Source organism: Labeo rohita, chromosome 18 (genome assembly GCF_022985175.1).
Source record: "Labeo rohita strain BAU-BD-2019 chromosome 18, IGBB_LRoh.1.0, whole genome shotgun sequence".
Classification (NCBI taxonomy): domain Eukaryota; kingdom Metazoa; phylum Chordata; class Actinopteri; order Cypriniformes; family Cyprinidae; genus Labeo; species Labeo rohita.
Window position 1 is genome coordinate 8124875 of NC_066886.1, and position 18409 is coordinate 8143283.

The following is an 18409-nucleotide window of genomic DNA, read 5'->3' on the forward strand; positions in this document are numbered from 1 at the left end:
TTACAGTGCAAAAAAGATCAAATGCCATTTGCAATAAAAGTTAAAACAGCGATTTAGGACGATTTTGAAGTTGGAGATAAAAATGAGATGGGAGTTTTTTGACCTACCTTGTGTTGAACCGGAATACACACATGCTGAGCTATACAGTACATCCTGAGCTAGACAAGACAAGCATTTGAGGTTAAAAAGTATATAAATTCTTTTTTTTTTTTTTAAGAAAATAACCAATCGTTTCACTAGATAAGACCCCTCTTGCTCGGCTGGGATCGTTTAGAGCCATTTGAAGCTGCATTTAAACTGCATTTTGTAAGTTCAAACTCACAGGCACCATAGAAGTCCACTATATTGAGAGAAATCCTGAAATGTTTTCCTTAAAAAACTATTTCTTTATGACTGAAGAAAGAAAGACATGAACATCTTGGATGACAAGGGGGTGAGTACATTATTTGTACTATTATATTTACATTATTTTTGTTCTAGAAATGAACTTCTCCTTTAATGTTGTTCCAAACCCGTTAGACCTTCTTCATTCATCTTCAAAACATTCTCACATGGACTATTTTATCGATGTCCTTACTACCGTTCTGGGCCTTGAACGTGTCAGTTGCGTTGTTGTCTGTGCATGGTCAGAAAGCTCTCGGATGTCATCAAAAATATCCTCGTTTGTGTTCCAAAGATGAATGATGGTCTTACGGGTTTGGAACGACATAAAGGTGAGTAATTAATAACAGAATAATCATTTTTGGAAGAACTGTCCCTTTAGGAATCCATGGAGTTGACTGTGATGAATTACCAGTTCTCATTTACGCACCCCTGACCTTAACAAACCATATGTCAAGGGTGAATTCTAGAATTACTGTCATTGATTTGCCAGTTTGATTTTTACCACTGGGACAGTTTAAGTGGCAAACATGTAAATGCTTCGCTCGACTGACTTGGTGAATGTGTCACCGGCTGCACACATTGTGTCTCCTGTTCTAGCCTTTCATTTTCCCTTCCCAGGCTGTGTGGTGCCTCCCCGGGTGCCCGTCATTAATTTGCCTTTTTTATCTGCATAAATAACAGGGAGCTGAAGCGGAGCACTACCTAATGAGTCATCCAGAGGTGGGAGACAGGAGCAAAGAGGCCAGAAACTGAGCAAAATTACATGTTTCCAGCTAAGACCTCTCCCACAGAGAGAAAAGGGGAGATAGAGAGAGAGGTAGAAATGAAGGATGGAAGAAAGACGACAAAAACATGCTTTTTTTCCCTCTTTCATTTGCTTTTTAAGGAGAAGAGGTAAAACTGGGTGAAAACATGTTTGGGTCATATTTTGCCCCAATAAAAAAGGAACACAGTAAACTGCACTACCTTTCCAAAGTTTGATTTTTAAAAAGTAAAATTTTTCAGTGTTTTTCAAAAAAATGCATTTATTTGATCAAAATTCAGTAAAAATGTAAAAATGAAAATGCTGACAGATTTCTCCCACAATAAAAGAATAAATAGAACGAATAGAAAGTTTAAAAGAACAGCACTTATTAATCTTTTGTAACATTATGAATGTCTTTACTGTCACTTTATCAATTGAATGCATCCTAGTGGGATAATTAAATGATTAACTTAAAAAAAAACACACACTGATGCTCCAGAAGGAAACACAATGCATTAAGAGCCGGGGTGAAAACTTTTGGAATTTGAGGGTAAATTCATACACTATCAATTTATTTTGTCTTCTGGGAAACATGTTAGTATCTTCTGTAGCTTCTGAATGGCAATACTAAATGAAAAAAAGAAGATATTTAGGCAAAATAAGAAAAATGTACACATTCATTCAGTTCAAAAGTTTTCACCCCCTGGCTCTTAATGCACCATTTTTCCTCCTGAAGCATCAGTGAGTCTTTGAACCTTCTGTAACAGTTGCAACTGAGTCCCTCAGTTGTCCTCAGTGTGAAAAGATGGATCTCAAAATCATACAATCATTGTTTGAAAGGGTTCAAATACACAAAAATGCTAAAAAAAAACTAAGAATTTGTGGGACCTGAAGGAGTTTTCTGTTCAGGACAAACAAGGGACTCATGAACAACCATCACTAAACAAAAAACACAGCTGTGGATTATTCAGGTAACAGCACAGTATTAAGAATGAAGCGCATGTAAACTTTTAAATAGGGTCATTTTCAGAAATTCAACTATTATTTTCTTATGTTGACTACATATAAACATCTTTTATGTGAAATATCTTATTCAGGTCAGCACTAAATAAAAAATAGCATGCGTTTTGTACGATTCCTCTTCTTTTGGTAAAATAATTAACATTTTGCAGATTCTGCAAGGCATATGTGAACTTTTGACCTCAACTGTAACTGCTGATGTAAAAGTTATTGATTAGTGAAAATTAAAAGATAATGTACATGTACAAATAATAAAAGAAAAATGTACATATAGAAGACTCACAAAAATGAAAATTGTCATTTTGGCATGTTACTTACCCTCATGTCATCCAAAACCTGTATGACTTCATTTTTATCCATAGAAAAATTTGTAGAAAAAGGACAAAAAAGCACCAAAAAATGATCTATATGACTAAAGCATTGCATTCCAAGTCTTCTGAAGTCATACGATAGACAATTTAGGCAATTTAAATCTCAATCTATCAATCTCAAGCTAATATGACTGGATAAGACTTGGAATATACTGTAGTTCAAGAGTCATATGGGCTTTTAAAGCACTTTTATGGCGCTTTTGCGCCTTTTGTGAAGTTTGAAAGTCAAGTCTGTTGTATGAGACATGATGAGGGTGAGTGAAATGACAGAATTAATTTTTGTGTGAACTATTCCTTTAATGATCTGGTCAGCGGAGTGTGTTGTTGGACGGAAAGAGATAATGAAAATCGAGAGAGCTTGTGCTAGTGGTTCACCGTCATAATACACAATTCAGCACTTGTGACAAAGATGGAAATAATGAGTAAAAGAGAACATTGCATACAGAATGCTGCACAGAGACACGGTGGAAAATAGCAAAGAAAGAGGGTAAAAGCAGGAAATAGAGGGATGGAGAGCAGCCGGTAGCTAGCCTTTCCTATCTGTGAATAATTCATTGGTGACGTTCCTCTGAGGCTCGGCCTCCAGGCGGCTCTTTCCCTCATTCAGAGCAGTGATGGGCTCCTCTCCCCTCCCTGATAGTGCTCCAACCTGAATAAAGAGCTTGATTCTCCCCCGCTAAATTCAATAACACAGCCTTTGATCCTTCCGGAACCACAGTGCTGTATCTGTCGGTTCCCATTGATGTGGCTTTCGGCTCTCTCATTGCTAATGCAACAGCCTCGCCTCTCGGATTTGGAACGTAGGAAATTATGTATACACTGCTTATTTGAATGAGCGTAAATAGCGTGCTTGTGTTCCTAGCGCAGTTTACTCTGTTTGTCCTGTCTTTTATCTTTCATTTTAGTGCGTCATATGAACAGATCCATGAAGAGAACAATAGAGACTAAAACAGGCTTGAAGGTGATACGAAACCTAACAAGTGGCCTATCTAGACTGCATTTGAAGGACTTGTGCTGTAAGTGCAATTGTTCTGATATCATATTCTTCGCCAAATTAAGAGACAACATGACATGAATGGTCTGTGGATATGATCCCAGTATTCAAAGCTCAGTTAAAAGGTGACAAAGCTTGAGTAAAGTATCAATAAAAGTATGTAAAGGAATTAAAAAGGCAGTCTGTGTATGTATTTTTGTGTTTTTTCTTTTTTTTTTAAATTTCCACAGTTAGCTTAGCCATACTCTGACACTTATGTACTCTGCCATCTAGTGTATGAATTTGATAGTGTCATGTCAAAAGTCAAATTGAACACTTGATTTGTATTTATTTATTTTACCATTTTGAATAATTAGCTGTTTTCCAGTAAAAATTGTGCAAACGTGATATGTTGTAATATTTTGTATTATAATCCACTATATATAGGCCATATAGATATATAAAAAGTATACATAAAAAGTAATTATTATTTTAATAATAATAATAATAATAATAATAATAATAATAATAATTATATATATATATATATATATATATATATATATATATATAAAATGTATATTTTATTATTATCATATAAAATCTATCAATAGGCCATTGATAGATTTAAAAAAAATAATAATAATAAATTATTATTATTATTATTTATAATATTTTTATTTATCTATGGCCAATTTTGTGTGTGTGTGTGTGTGTGTGTGTGTGTATATATATATATATATATATATTTACAGAATCTATCATGACGATAGATACTATAAATATAATATTTTATATTATATATAATTTTTTATTTTATTTTTGATGTTTATATTTTTAAGAATATATATATATATATATATATTCTTTTTTCTTATATTATATTATATTATATTATTATTTCTTATATTATATATATTTTTCTTATATTTTTTACAAATAAAATAATATATATATTGTTTTTTTTATTTTTTTTTATAGTATTAGTATGCATTAAATTGTTAAAAAGGACATTTAAAGACATTTATGTTTCTGTTCGCTGTTCTTTTTCATGCGTAATAATGAGCATAATGTTTTTCAACATTGATAATTATAAGAAATGTTTCGTGAGCACAAAATCAGCATATTAGTATGATTTCTGAAGGATCTTGTGGCTCTAATGCTGACAATTCAGCTTTGATCAGAAATAATTACGTTTTATAATATTAACAGAACAGTTATTTCAGTTGTAATAATATGTCACAATATTACTGTTTTTACTGTATTTTTATTCAAATAAAGGCATTTTTTGTGAGCATGCACAACAACAGATTACAAAAATCTCACCAACCTAAACTAAAATGCTGCAAAGATGCTACTCGGTTGTTTTAAATGCTAAAGTCACTTTAGGCATCACAACATAGCCACTTTTGAAGAGTTGTACCCTTTTAATAGTTTTTAACAGTAATTAAACTGGAATAGCATTCAAATGTTACACACATCAGCTTTAAAGTTTCTATAAACTGCTACTTCACCAAGAAAATGATGAAACCAGACATTAATTTGCAGAGTCAAGTGTGTACGTGTGCATTTGTGTGTAGCCAATCTATCCGCTGCTTGAGGTGATGCCTGACGCTCCTATTGTGCTTCAGGTTAAAGAGAGCAGAGAGAAAGACAGAAACACCCCCTCTGGACGCAGAATAGGAAGGGCAAATTGAGAGCATCAAGATTTCTCTTTGTTTTACGTTCCCCCTCTCTCGTTCTTCACTTTCCGCTCCCTTCTCTCCCCTGGGCAGTATAAGCGGGGAAGGATTGAGGTACGTGGGGCTGCATACGTCAAACCCGACTCCTCATATCAAGATATTTCAGTCCCACCTACAGGCAGCAGGTCATCTGTACTTTTTCAAGTGCTCTACATGTCTCAAATGACTTTTCAAGCAGACACACATGCACAAACATGTGCGTTCATGCACAAACCGTCACGGTCCACTTCATCAGGCCACTTGCTATGTTCCCTAACAGGGTTTTCGTATCAAGCAGCATTGTATCGTGTGGAATAAAGAGGCACTTTTGCTAAGTTTCCTCTGAACAGATGCCTCCATTGTGTCGTTATGATGTTGATACTGTGGAAGGAGCGATATGACTCCCTTGTTTGTTATTTGGTCTTTGTGCCGGCCGTTTCGATCTCCGCCGCATGTGTAATGGAATGGAGCAGATGGAGTCATCAAACCACTGCTGCCACTGTAGAAGGGCCGGAGAATATGTAAGGCCCCTTGGGACAGGGAGGAAGGAGACTTGTAATGTGCCTGATTTAAGCAACCATAACAAATCCTCCAGCAGTCAGCTGCACCTCAACCTGACGCGTGTGTCGAATGTCAACAGCTATCAGATGCTTGCCATTGTTTGAGAACCACCTTCGCTGGGACTCCGGGGGGATATGCAAATGACGCAGACACTGTGGCAATGAAAATGTGCTTCATTATTTACCTGCCGTCGTTAGACTTAACTCAAACACAGCATGCATGCATTATATACTTAGCTGTATAGCATGTAGAGATGTGCTAAAATACATATTTGTACTAATTCACAATTTAAATAATAAGTCTTAAGGAAGTTTTGTACAATTAAGCTGGTTTAAGTTCACCTGACCCAAGCTGAACAAATTTCTATTACATTTTAAATGTTCTTGAGTTAAAAAACAGGTAGATGGTGTGAAAAGCACCTTAACTATATATTTTAAGCGCAAATAACCGAATACAAACATATATATATATATCCACAATGTAGCAAAAACAAGTACACACACACACATATTTGTATATATGTACACACACACAAACACACATACAAATACAAGTACACTGTAAAAAACAATTTGTTGAGTCAACTTAAAATAATTTGTACCTGGCTGCCTTAAAATTTTGAGTTCAGTCAATTAAAAAAAAGTTTATTCAACTTGAAATGTTAAATTATACTAAGTGACAACTTAGATATTTGAGTTGAATCAACTTAAAATTTTAAGGCAGCTGGGTTACTTATCCATCTGTTAAGTTTAGCAAACACAGATATCTAAGTTGTTACTTAATACAACCTAACATTTCAAGTTGACTAAACTTGTTTTAGTTGACTGAACTTAAAATTTTAAGGCAGCAGGGTAACAAATTATTTTAAGCTGACTCAACAAATTGTGTTTTTTTTTTTTTACAGTGTACATGGGTATTTATGTACATATTTTTGTGTGTGAAATATGTACACAAATATATATATATATATATATATATATATATATATATATATATACATACAAATATTTATTTCTTTAAATTTAGATTAATTAGTCAATCTGCTACTTATCTAGTCAGTTGGTGGATGACTAGTGAATAATAAATTTCACATACATCCTCAGATATAATAAAAAAAAAAGTAAAACAAAAAAAAGTATATATATATGTGTGTGTATATATATATATATATATATATATATATATATATATATTACTTTTTACTCAGTATAAAAAAAAAATGTTGGTTATTGCAACTAGTCAACCATCATGACCTGTCCTCAACATCACCCTCAGTAACCATGGAGGTACAATCTGTACTCTCTGAAAAACGTGGAATAATTGAATAGACTGCAATGCTTGCATAATAAGTGAAGGTAGACATTCCTATCTGGCAGAGGCAAAGGTGACCGAAAGCGTGTGGATTTGCATCCAGCGTAATGAGCATTTTAGCTGCACTCCCTGGCAGAATCATGATGGCAAAAACCCCTCATAATTGCTTTTGCGGCAGGGAGCCTCATGACCTGTCATTTGATTGTCCATTACGGCTGTATTTTCCTGCACATTGAGTCAAATTGAATAAAAGGTGTCCGGGTCTGTGGTGGTGGTGGTGGGGGGTGTTAAATCCCAAAGGCCGCGCTGGGCCGTAATAGCTCTATCACAGACACACGGCAGGGCCATGTGAAGAACATAATGAGCATCAGGCACATGGATGAGACGCACGGCGGGTTCACGGCCTAGCCGAATGGGCAGCGCTGGAGGGGAGCGTAATGGGGCCGGAGGCTGGGGTGCAGCCTTCATCACTGTGGATGAAACCGAGATGCACCACTACCCAGCTTTCCCTTCTATAGATTGGATATTTTCAGTCTGAATTCTCCCAATGCTTCTCTAAACATTGAGCTGGAACAGTTCAAACCATTTGAACTGTTGCATTATTAAAGGAAGTGCACACGGAAACCTCATTCTTTAAAGTGAACCAATCAGATGCAGGAGTCGCAGACCACAATGCCAGTGTTATTGCAAAAATGTGTTTCATTTGGGTGTTGGTTTTGTGTAGATTTTTGTGTAAAAGTCCATCTGCTGTGGCTTTATTATAGTTTCCTCCACCATTGTGTTGCAGAAGCCCTAAGGTGGGTTTTTCCCCCCAAATGCTCACCAAGTATGCATTTATTTGATCCCCAAAAAAAAAAAAGAAAAGAAAAAAAGAAATATTTTCACTATTTAAAATAACTTGAATATATTTTAAAATATAATTTATTCCTGTGATCAAAGCTAAATTTTCAGCATCATTACTCCAGCCTTCAGTGATCCATGATCCTTCAGAAATCATTCTAACATGCTGGTTTGCTGTTCAAGAAACATTTTTATTATTATTATCAATATTTAAAACAGTCAAGTAATTTTTTTCAGGATTCTTTGATGAATAGAAAGATCAAAAGATCAGCATTTGTAACATTATACACTACACCATTCAAAAGCTTGGAGTTGGTATAATTATTTTTGGAAAAGAAATGATAGAAATTAATACTTTCATTGAGCAAGGATGCTTTAAATAAATCAAAAGTGATGATAAAAACATGTATAATTTTACACATCTTCATTTCAGATAAATGCTGTTCTTTCAAACTTTCTATTCATCAAAGAATCCTGAAAAAATTATACTCAGCTGTTTTCAACGTAATAATAATAAATGTTTTTTGAGCAGAAAATCAGATTAGAATGATTTCTGAAGGATCATGTGACTAGAGTAATGATGCTAAAAATTCAGCTTTGAAATCACAGGAATAAATTACATTTTAAAATATATTCAAATAGAACAGAGTTATTTTAAATAGTAAAAATATTTCAAAAATTTCCTTTTTTGCTGTACTTGGTGAGCAGAAGAGACTTCTTTAAAAAACATTAAAAACCTTACTGTTCAAAAACTTTTGACTGGTAGTGTACTGTGTATATCACCACTTTGTAAAGTCAAAAATCAAACTTCAGCTTGCCTGAAAACATGATGTAGGGTTGTCAAAAGATACCGGGTTCGATACTTTCGGTACTGAAATTTTAAAAACGTCCACTGACAGACGTGGCTTTCAAACATTCCCCTTGTGCTTATGTGTGAGCGCTCGGCAAGGAGTATGAAGCGCTTATCACTGTAGCCAATCACGGTCATGTCTGTTGAGCGCGTGAACACTTTGGCCAATCAACGATGTTTAAAAATTGGCTCAACAGCACTCAAACGTGAGTGGGAAATGGACGTTTTTAAAATTTAAGTACGGAAAGTACCAAACCCGGTACCTTTTGACAACTCCAGGATATTAAAGTTACGTCTCCAAATCGGTGACCAGTGTTTACCGAGCTCTGATGACTGAAGAGCCGAAAATAAGTTATTATGAAACTGCATATTGGGCTGTTTGTTAAAGTTCTATGACCATGACTATCTGTTGTATAATACAGTAGCAAAGAAGTCTTTACCTTTGGGAAACGTTGAAATGTTCTCAAGGATGAACTTGACCTCCATTCTCCACATTCTGGTGAAACAGTCTCCTAAAAATTGGGTGCCGGTGGTGTTTCAGAAGAAGACCAGTCCTCCACATAAAATTCACAACTCAAACCCAGAATATAAAGTCTATTGTTTTCCCAGTTGAATCTTCAGTTTCACTCAGAAATGCGTCAATGTGTCAGGCGAAATAGTCTAATTTTCTGACTTTTCCATGCCTGCAGAGGCCTTGTGATTGGAGCTGGGACAAATTCTCCTCTGTCAACTATTCAGACCATGACAAAGTATTGATTTTCTGCTCAGGTGATTTTAATTAGGCATTTTTAATTAGTTCGCCCATTGTTTGTCCTTCATTCTGCAGTTCAGGCATCGGCCAGGACTGTATCATTCATACAGCCGGCCCGCAGTCTTCTGACATAGGCTGTCTCCAGTTGATAAGAGCACAATCAATGTCTTTGACACTCCCTGCAATTAGCTTCCCTAATTAACCATTTGGCCAAGGAAATAGTCACTGCGGGGGGCTGATTTCCAGGCTTGAAAGAAACCAGAGGTGTTGATTTTCATGAGCTTAACGATTCTAAATGGCCAAAAACTTAATTTTGTTGAACAAAAAAACACTATTTTTGTTATAAACGCACAGTTTTCTGAAATTAATGAATCTTTTTGAGAAAGCCAGAAAATTAAAAGCCATTATCCAGACTCGGAATGAAGATTATGATTCACAAAATGGCTGCTGTTCTATTTTTGGTCTGGAATGTGCCATTAAGATTTACTGATATAATGCACAAGTATCTTTGGTTTTAGAAACACGATAGGTTTTCCAGCCTATCTGCACCTGTTCCACGCTATCAGAAGACAATGCAAGATGAGACTCATTGTGTTTATGCAGTAACAACACCCTTGAGCATCTCCTGTCTGAACACGCATGCCTCCATCACTATCAATAACAATAAATAGCTCTTTCTGTGGAAACCTTGAGGGATGGGCGAGATAAGGAGCTACATTAGACGTTCCCAACCCGGGTGCAACATTCAACCTGTATTTTTCCATAGAACTGGAGGAGTACATTTACAAAGGGCCTAAAATGGAAAAGAGATATACACTCTTAAAAATAAAGGTTCCAAAAGGGTGTTTTTGCAGTGAGGCCATACCCAAACCCATTTTTGGTTCCCCAAAGAACCTTTCAGTGAACAGTTCCTAAAAGAACCGTTTTAAAGAACATTTTAAAAATCTAAAGAACCTTTTTCAACTACAAAGAACCTTTTCTGCATTTGAAAGCTTCCATGGATGTTCAAGGTTCTTCACAGAATCATTGATGCCAGTAAAGAACCTTTATTTTTAAGAGTGTACAGAAATGTATGTAAGTGGCTTTCAACTTGTGAATTTGAAGAGATCACACATAGCAAGGATATCTAAAGAAATTATAGAATAGATGAAATAACTATAGGATGTAACCATAAAATATATGATACAGTTTAATATATTTAAAAGAAGTCCCTTATACTGTGAAAAACAATTTGTTGATTCAACTTAAAATAATTTGTTACCCGGCTGCCTTAAAATTTTAAGTTCAGTCAACTCAAAAAAAGTTAGTCAACTTGAAATGTTAAGTTGTTAAGTAAGTGACAACTTAGATATTTAAGTTCATTCAACTTAAAATTTTAAGGCAGCTGGGTAACAAGTACAGTTTATAACTTTAACAAACCAAGTTTTCACTTAGTACAACTTAACATCTCAAGTTGACTAAATTTTTTTGCGGTGACTGAACTTAAAATTTTAAGGCTGCAGGGTAACAAATTATTTTAAGTTGACTCAACAAATTGTGTTTGTTTGTTTTTTACAGTTTGTGCTCACCGAGGCTGTAGTTATTTTGTTTTTAAATACAGAAATATTATTACAATTTAAATTACTTTTCATGATCCTTTAGAAATCATTCTAGTATAATAGTTTGATACACAAGAAACATTTATTATTATCAGTGTTAAACAGTTGTGCTGCACAGTATTTTGACAATAAATATTGTAATTTTTCATGATAATAATGATAATAATAGGGTATTTAAGGACTTTTTTAAAGATTTTATTACTGTATTGGCTTACCATTGGACGAATCTGCATCTTACAGCAAAAACATTTGAAGGATTCCACTTCCAGAATAAAAATTTCCCGATAATTACTTCATATCTTTCTTTTTTCAATCCAAAAGAAATGAAGGTTTTTGAAAAAAAACATTCCAGGATTTTTCTCCATATAGTGGATTCAGTGGGGATCAATAGGTTAAAGGTCCAAACTGCAGTTTCAATTAAGCTTCAAAGAGCTCTACATGATCCCAGCTGAAGAAAAAGGGTCTTGTCGAACAAAACGATTGGTCATTTTCTAAAAAAAATAATAAAATCTATATATATATATATATATATATATATATATATATTAACCACAAATGCTCATCTTGCGGTTAAAAGAGGTAGGATAGGCCATAAAAACTCCATCTCATTTTCTCCTCCAACTTCAAAACTTTTGACTCGAGCGCTTTGAAGCTGCAGTGAAACTGCAATTTGGACCTTCAACCCATTGGCCACCATTTAAGACCACTATATGTAGAAAAATCCTGGAATGTTTTCCTCAAAAATCTTAATTTATTTTCAACTGAAGAAAGAAAGATATGAACATCTTGGATGGCAATGACCACAGATGTAACGTCGGCTATATTCTCATCCAGCTATACAAAAAAATTCCTATCACATCCTCATATACACATATCATGGGCGGCTATCTGTAAACAGGAGGTTAAATGTCTAAAATTCAAGAACTGATTGATTGCCTGTCTCCTCTGTGACGTGCATGAAGGCAGAAGCATAAATAAGGGAGACGGGCAGACGTGAAGAGGCAGGCTGCTTGTGCTCCAAGGCCTGCGAACACTTCACACACACTCACGCAAGAGAAATGAATCTCATTTGCTGAAAAGAGGCTGATATTAATACCAAGGGGCACAGAAATATGCAGGGAAATGAGTTGTTTTAGCAGGGTGCTCCTTTGAACACGGCAAGGCTTTTTTTGTCTCTCTCGAAATGAATTTGAAGGAAACGTTTGAGTATTTTTAGGTCAAAGCATTTCCACGGAGACCGCGTTTCTTGTTTTATTAATTCCAACGGTACGGCCCTTTGGATTTTAATGATACGTTCTGTTACTTTTTAAGTGATTTTTTTATATACTTAATGAGAATGCATTAGGTTACTTGCATAGCAGAACGTGTTTGTTGTCGCCATATAAGAACAAGCAAATATGCAATTAAATTCAGAACGCGTCTGTTGTGAATTTAGAAACACGGTAACATCTGAAGCACATCTTGAACTCTAAAGAGGGCCAATAATCAACGTGTTTGAGGGCGAGGGGGCCGTAAACGTATTTAGACAAGGATTGAAGTTGCTTTTGGTCCCAGAATACCTTGTTTCTTCACCAGTAGCTCATAAGCTATATGTTGTAAGTGTTGGTCCACAAACATGGTTTAGCACACTTATTAAACCAGAAATATATCCTCGAAAGATAAAAGCGGGCCCATTTTAGCCTGTCTGACGTATTCTTTCATTTGTATTGGGTTCGTCTGAGCTCTTCTTGAGCCACTTCAGACCAAAATTGCCTCAGTTGTTAATAAAGCAGCATTCAGGCTCATACAGGAAGCTAGTGCACAATCTATCATAGACATCAATCTTAGCACTGGGCTTTTGTTTGTTTGTTTGATGAAAGCATAAAGAAGAATGGAAAAAGAGACTCAACCGAGACATGAAAAATTGGCTAGCCTGTCTACAGGGCCGTCTGACCTTGCTTTGTGATTTTAGAGGCATCAGTGTGCATTCAGCGCAGTTAAATTTAGTTATACTTGAGGCTGCGAGTCAGAATAAACAGAGGGTCTGTCCTTTCTAAAGCGATACGGTGAATAGTTCACATTCTTTCCAAGAAATGATTGAAATAACAGAGCTGTGCCAACAGAATCCAAAAAAGCATCTTTTATACTGAAGCAAACGGCATAGAAAGGTAAATATTGATCATGTTGTCATTTTGGGCAGAAGTGGAGTAAATATGTTAGAAATGCAGTACAAAAAATCTCCATGGTCACCTTGTTAAGTCAGTTGTTAGTAGTGCTTGCGAAGGCAAACATCATTGTTAGTGTTGTTTATATTTATCATACCTTCCAGTTTGTGCTTCAGTTACCTTAAAGCATGCAGGTTGTTATAGAGAGATACTGTATGCTGTTTGCTTTACAACCATAAACTGAGCAAAACAACCCTGTTAATGTACATTTAAGGAGGGACCTTGGTCATATCTGGAGATTTTAACTGCACAATATTATAATAGCATGCAGTGACTTTGAACTCAGTAGAAGAAACTTTCAGAAACTTGGCATTTGTGACCCTGGAACACAAAACCAGTCTTAAGTTGCACAGGTATATTTGTAGCAATAGCCAAATATACATTGTATGGGTCAAAATGATCTATTTTACTTTTACGCCAAAAATCAATTGGATATTAAGTAAAGATTATGTTCCATGAAGATATTTTGAAAATTTCCTCCCATAAATGTATCAAAATTTAAGTAATTTGCATTGCTAAGAACTTCAACTTTAAAGGTGATTTTTTTTCAATATTTTGATGTTTCTGCACGCTCGGATTCCAGATTTTCAGATAGTTGCATCTCAGCCAAATATTGTCCTATCCTAACAAACCATACATCAGTGGAAAGCTTATTTATTTATTTCAGATGATGTATAATTCTGTTTCTAAACAGTTACCCTTATGACTGGTTTTGTGGTCCAGGGTCACATTTAAAATGACTTTTAAAACCCACATTACCACAATAAATTATGGTAATTACGTGCAAAATATGGTTACTGTGGAAAATTTATATAGAGGACGTTGAATTTAATTTATTTAGGTGACAATATTGAAATTTAACAAGCAAAAAATATCTGTTGTCTATTCTCAATAGTGTAGTTGGTCAGAACTCAAACACAAATAAAATCCGAAATCTTAAAAAGTATTAGATTTCACTTTTTTTTTTTTTAAATTTTACTTTAAATGCGCATGTGCTCTTTTCTCTCAACTAGCTCAAACAAGCAAAATCTAGGTTGGGAACATATCAGCTTCACTTGAAACTTCTGATATATTTTGCTTGTGAAATTTAGCTGCAATTATCTGTAAATGTGGCCACACCTTAAGACACATTTATACGTTAAAAAAACATAAGGTTAAGCGCAGCGAAATGCAAAAGAGGACAGTGCCTTGTGCAGTGTTGCCAAATCTGTGGGTTTCCACAGAGCTGGGCTACTTTAACACTGTTGCAGTGGGTTGTTTGTTTGAAGCAACCCCAATAACATAATGCTTACCCCCTACAATGTAAATTTTACCAGGGGAACCCTGCCAAAAAATGTGTATTTTAACCCTCGGAACACAATTTTTACCCTGGTTTTGAGTAGCAATTGGGTGGGTTTTGTCGTGAAAACCTGGCAACCCTGATCTTCTGAGGAGTTTTTAAAAGCTGAACTTCTTGAATGATTTAGACACGACAGAACAGTCAAAGACTTGTCTAGTGCTTGTCCAAATAGAAAAACAATTAAAAGCATTGCATTTGAGCACAAAAACACTTTCTGTTGGAAACAACCCTTACAAGTCTTAACAGTCTTAAATCTAAAAGAACCATAGCGAGTCTGCTGTCAAAGAACATCGCATACTACACCATCCAAACCACCTCATCTGCTGCAGCAAGACAAAGTGCTGCCCCTCACAGTTTTTCATCACTGCCATGTCACTCTACACTGGAACCACAATGACGCTCGACGAGAGCTGACAGTGTAGCCAGACAATAGGGAGGGCGGGCGCCTGTAAAGGATGTATCCAGCGTGCCAGAATCTGCCCCTTTTCTCGCCCCGCTGCATCCTCTCATCTGTGCAACGGATGCTTTTACTGGTGGAACAGAGTGACTTGAGAGCAGCTAGTCATTTATAATGCCCACATTGCATGTCTGGGGGCCTCGGAGGCAGAGGATGTGGGCAGAACCGTACGGGTGCTTGCTCACCGCCTGACCCCTATTTTCACAGAGCAATGCGGTGATAGACTGCTTAGCACTGCCTGCTGGGCTGCGTCTGCTTCCATTTCAGTTCAGACAAAGGCTTTTTTGTGTATGTATATATATATAATCTGAAAGCTGAATAAATAAAATTTCCATTGTTAGGATAGGACAATATTTGGCCAAAATACAACTGTTTGAAAATCAGGAATCTGAGGGTGCAAAAAAATCTAAATATTGAGAAAATCACCTTTAAAGTTGTCCAAATGAAGTTCTTAGCAATGCATATTAATCAAGAATTGTTAAATTTACCGTAAATTGATATACAGTGTATTTTTGGCTATTGCTACAAATATACCAGTGCTACTTAAGACTGGTTTTGTGGTCCAGGGTCACATTTGCGATCTGCTCATTTTTAAAAGACAAAACTATTGATCACAAAGAAAACAAATATCGTATGTTTTCGTTGTTTTAAAAGCCATTTTATGTTGAGAAGAATGGATTGTGCCGTAAACCTGAAATTAATGCTGCTGTGCTACCACCTACTGGCCATATTTGGTAACTGTAGAGATATTTTAGTGCAGGATCTGTGTTTTAACATGTTTGATTCCCTATTTCAGGAGACTGCGGATTACAACAATGTCCAAGAGCTGAAGTATTTAGACATGGTCATATGTGAGTCGCTCAGACTCTACCCACCTGCATTCAGGTATAACAGCTATTACTTCATAACCGGTTCAATCACATGCAAGCATATTAATAACTTGGAAAGGCGTTGGTCTGCATTGCAACTTTTTCCCAGAGTGAGTCTTGAATATCACGTGGGTTTTGTTTATTTTTTTCACAGGGTTGCACGAGATGTTGATCAAGACACTGTGGTGAATGGTCAGCTTTTGCCTAAAGGATCGTCTCTCGAAATACCTGCAGGTTTCCTTCACTATGACCCAGAGCACTGGACTGAACCTGAGAAATTCATCCCGGACAGGTTAGTTCACCCAAATATAAACCTTTTTTTTAGACCTTCGTTCATCTTCAGAACACAAATTAAGATGTTTTCGATAAAATCCGAAAGCTATCTGACCCTGCATAGACAGCAACGCAAACGTTCAAACGGCCTAGAAAGGTAGTAAGGACACTTTTTGGGTGCAAAGAAAACAAGCTGTAAACAGATCTTTTTTCATTTTGTTTGCGTTCTTCCTGTGTGATGTGTTCACAATGATCTCTGTATTTGTCTCAGGTTCACTCCAGAAGCCAAGGCCAGCCGGCACCCGTTTGTGTATCTGCCGTTTGGAGCGGGGCCACGCAGCTGTGTGGGCATGAGATTGGCCCAGCTGGAGATTAAAATGGCTCTGCTTCACATATTTAGGAGGTTTAATGTCGTGGCCTGCGAGGACACTGAGGTTTGTTACTGTTATGCTGAAAAACTGCAGCTTTAGTATGCGTGAAGATTCTGTTTTCCTGACGTACAAAACAGATGTACAGTCTACATTTTTTCCTTTATGTCACACAGGTTCCTCTGGAGTTGAAATCACACACCACCCTCGGACCCAAGAATGGTATTTTGGTCAAAATCACCAAAAGGGAGAATTTCGAGGATGAGTCTTAATGGTGTTAGGTGTCAGTTTTGACGGTTTGATTCTAATCAGTTCTAATCAGATTATTTAGAATGGATCTAAAATTTAAACTCTTATTTTGGAATCATCTGTCACAAATAAGGCACAGATATGAGGAAAGTATCACATGGTAAACACAACAGCTGTTCTAGTACATACTGTGGATGTCAATCTAGTGACACTGTCTACCTTTATATTTCTCACCTTTTAAAAAGAAAAACACCTAGAGATGATTAACAGCACAAATGCACATTAATTTTTTTACTGACACTAATGATAAGTCCTTTAAAGAGAAAGCTGACCCAAAAATGAAAATTCTGTCATTACTCATCCTCATGTTAGTTCCAAACCCTTGAGACCTTTGTTCATCTTCGGAACACAAATTAAGATATTTTTGATGAAATCTGACGCTTTCTGTTTCTGTTTTTTGTTTTCGCTGCATGCAAAAAGTATTCTTGTAGCTTCATAACATTGCGATGAACCACTGATGTCACACGGACTTTTTTAACAATGTCCTTACTACCTTTCTGGGCCTTCAACATGCCAGTTGCGCTGCTGTCTGTGCAGGGTCAGAAAGCTCTTGATTTCATCAAAAATATCTTAATTTGTGTCCTTACGGATTTAGAACGACATGAGGGTGAGTAATTAATGACAGAATTTTCATTTTTGAGTGAACTATCCCTTTAAATGTAAATACATACATTTTGATTTAGATGTAAATGATTTGACAGAACAAATGGAGTCTTGCCTTACTGGCAGCAAGATATTTGATCTTTTGATGATTATGCTATTATTTTGCATACTTGTTTATATTACAAGCTGAAATGAAATCCCAGAATGATGTGATTTTTAAGGTTTGGGTATACAGAGTGTGTGGCCAGTTGAATGTGATTGTTTACTCCATTTATGAACTACATTTTCAAATGCATTGAAATCAAAAGTAGTACAGATGACTTAAATAGTGCATCAGTCAGAATACATGTATTTTTCTTCAATTACACATTTCATTTGATATCAAGCACTCAACTTTTTGATATCAGAGGCTTGATTATAACAGAAGAACAACTCTTTGAGAGCTTGTCTGGGTGAATAAAACCAGCTTACTGTAAAAATGGACATTTCTTGGCCAGAAAAAGCTGCTAAGTGGAAAAGAGTCACAGGTTAGTTACCACAAGATGTTTTCCAAAACTTCACTTCTCTGTTTGACCACTAGAGGTCATAGTGACTAGATTATTATCTGTGATTTCCTGGTAAATTTCCTGTTTCCTCTTGCCTGTTTTTTTTTAATCTGCGATTTTGTTTTGGATATTAAATGCTGCAGTTTGTTCCTAATTGTCTGTCAGACTGTATTGTTTATAACTGTGCTGTACGTTGCATATCAGCATTTTCCCAAAGGTCCAAGAAGGCAATGGGTAGAAAGAGTAAGCAAAAGTTCAAAGTCAAATACCAACTGACTGATATATTTAAAGGAACAGTTCACCCTGAAATGAACTTT

At 35.9% G+C, this 18409-nt stretch overlaps 1 protein-coding gene across 2 annotated transcripts in view; it reads left to right on the forward strand.

Moving 5' to 3' along the window:
• Positions 1–18246, forward strand: part of tbxas1 (thromboxane A synthase 1 (platelet)) — a 91736-nt gene extending 73490 nt beyond the window's left edge. For both annotated transcript variants that reach the window (XM_051134616.1, XM_051134617.1), the window contains 4 exons: positions 15922–16010; positions 16149–16286; positions 16539–16701; positions 16812–18246. In XM_051134616.1, coding sequence (XP_050990573.1) covers positions 15922–16010; positions 16149–16286; positions 16539–16701; positions 16812–16907 — 486 coding nt within the window. In that variant the 3' untranslated portion in view covers positions 16908–18246. The remainder of the gene's footprint in view (positions 1–15921; positions 16011–16148; positions 16287–16538; positions 16702–16811) is intronic.
• Positions 18247–18409: the final 163 nt, after the last annotated feature.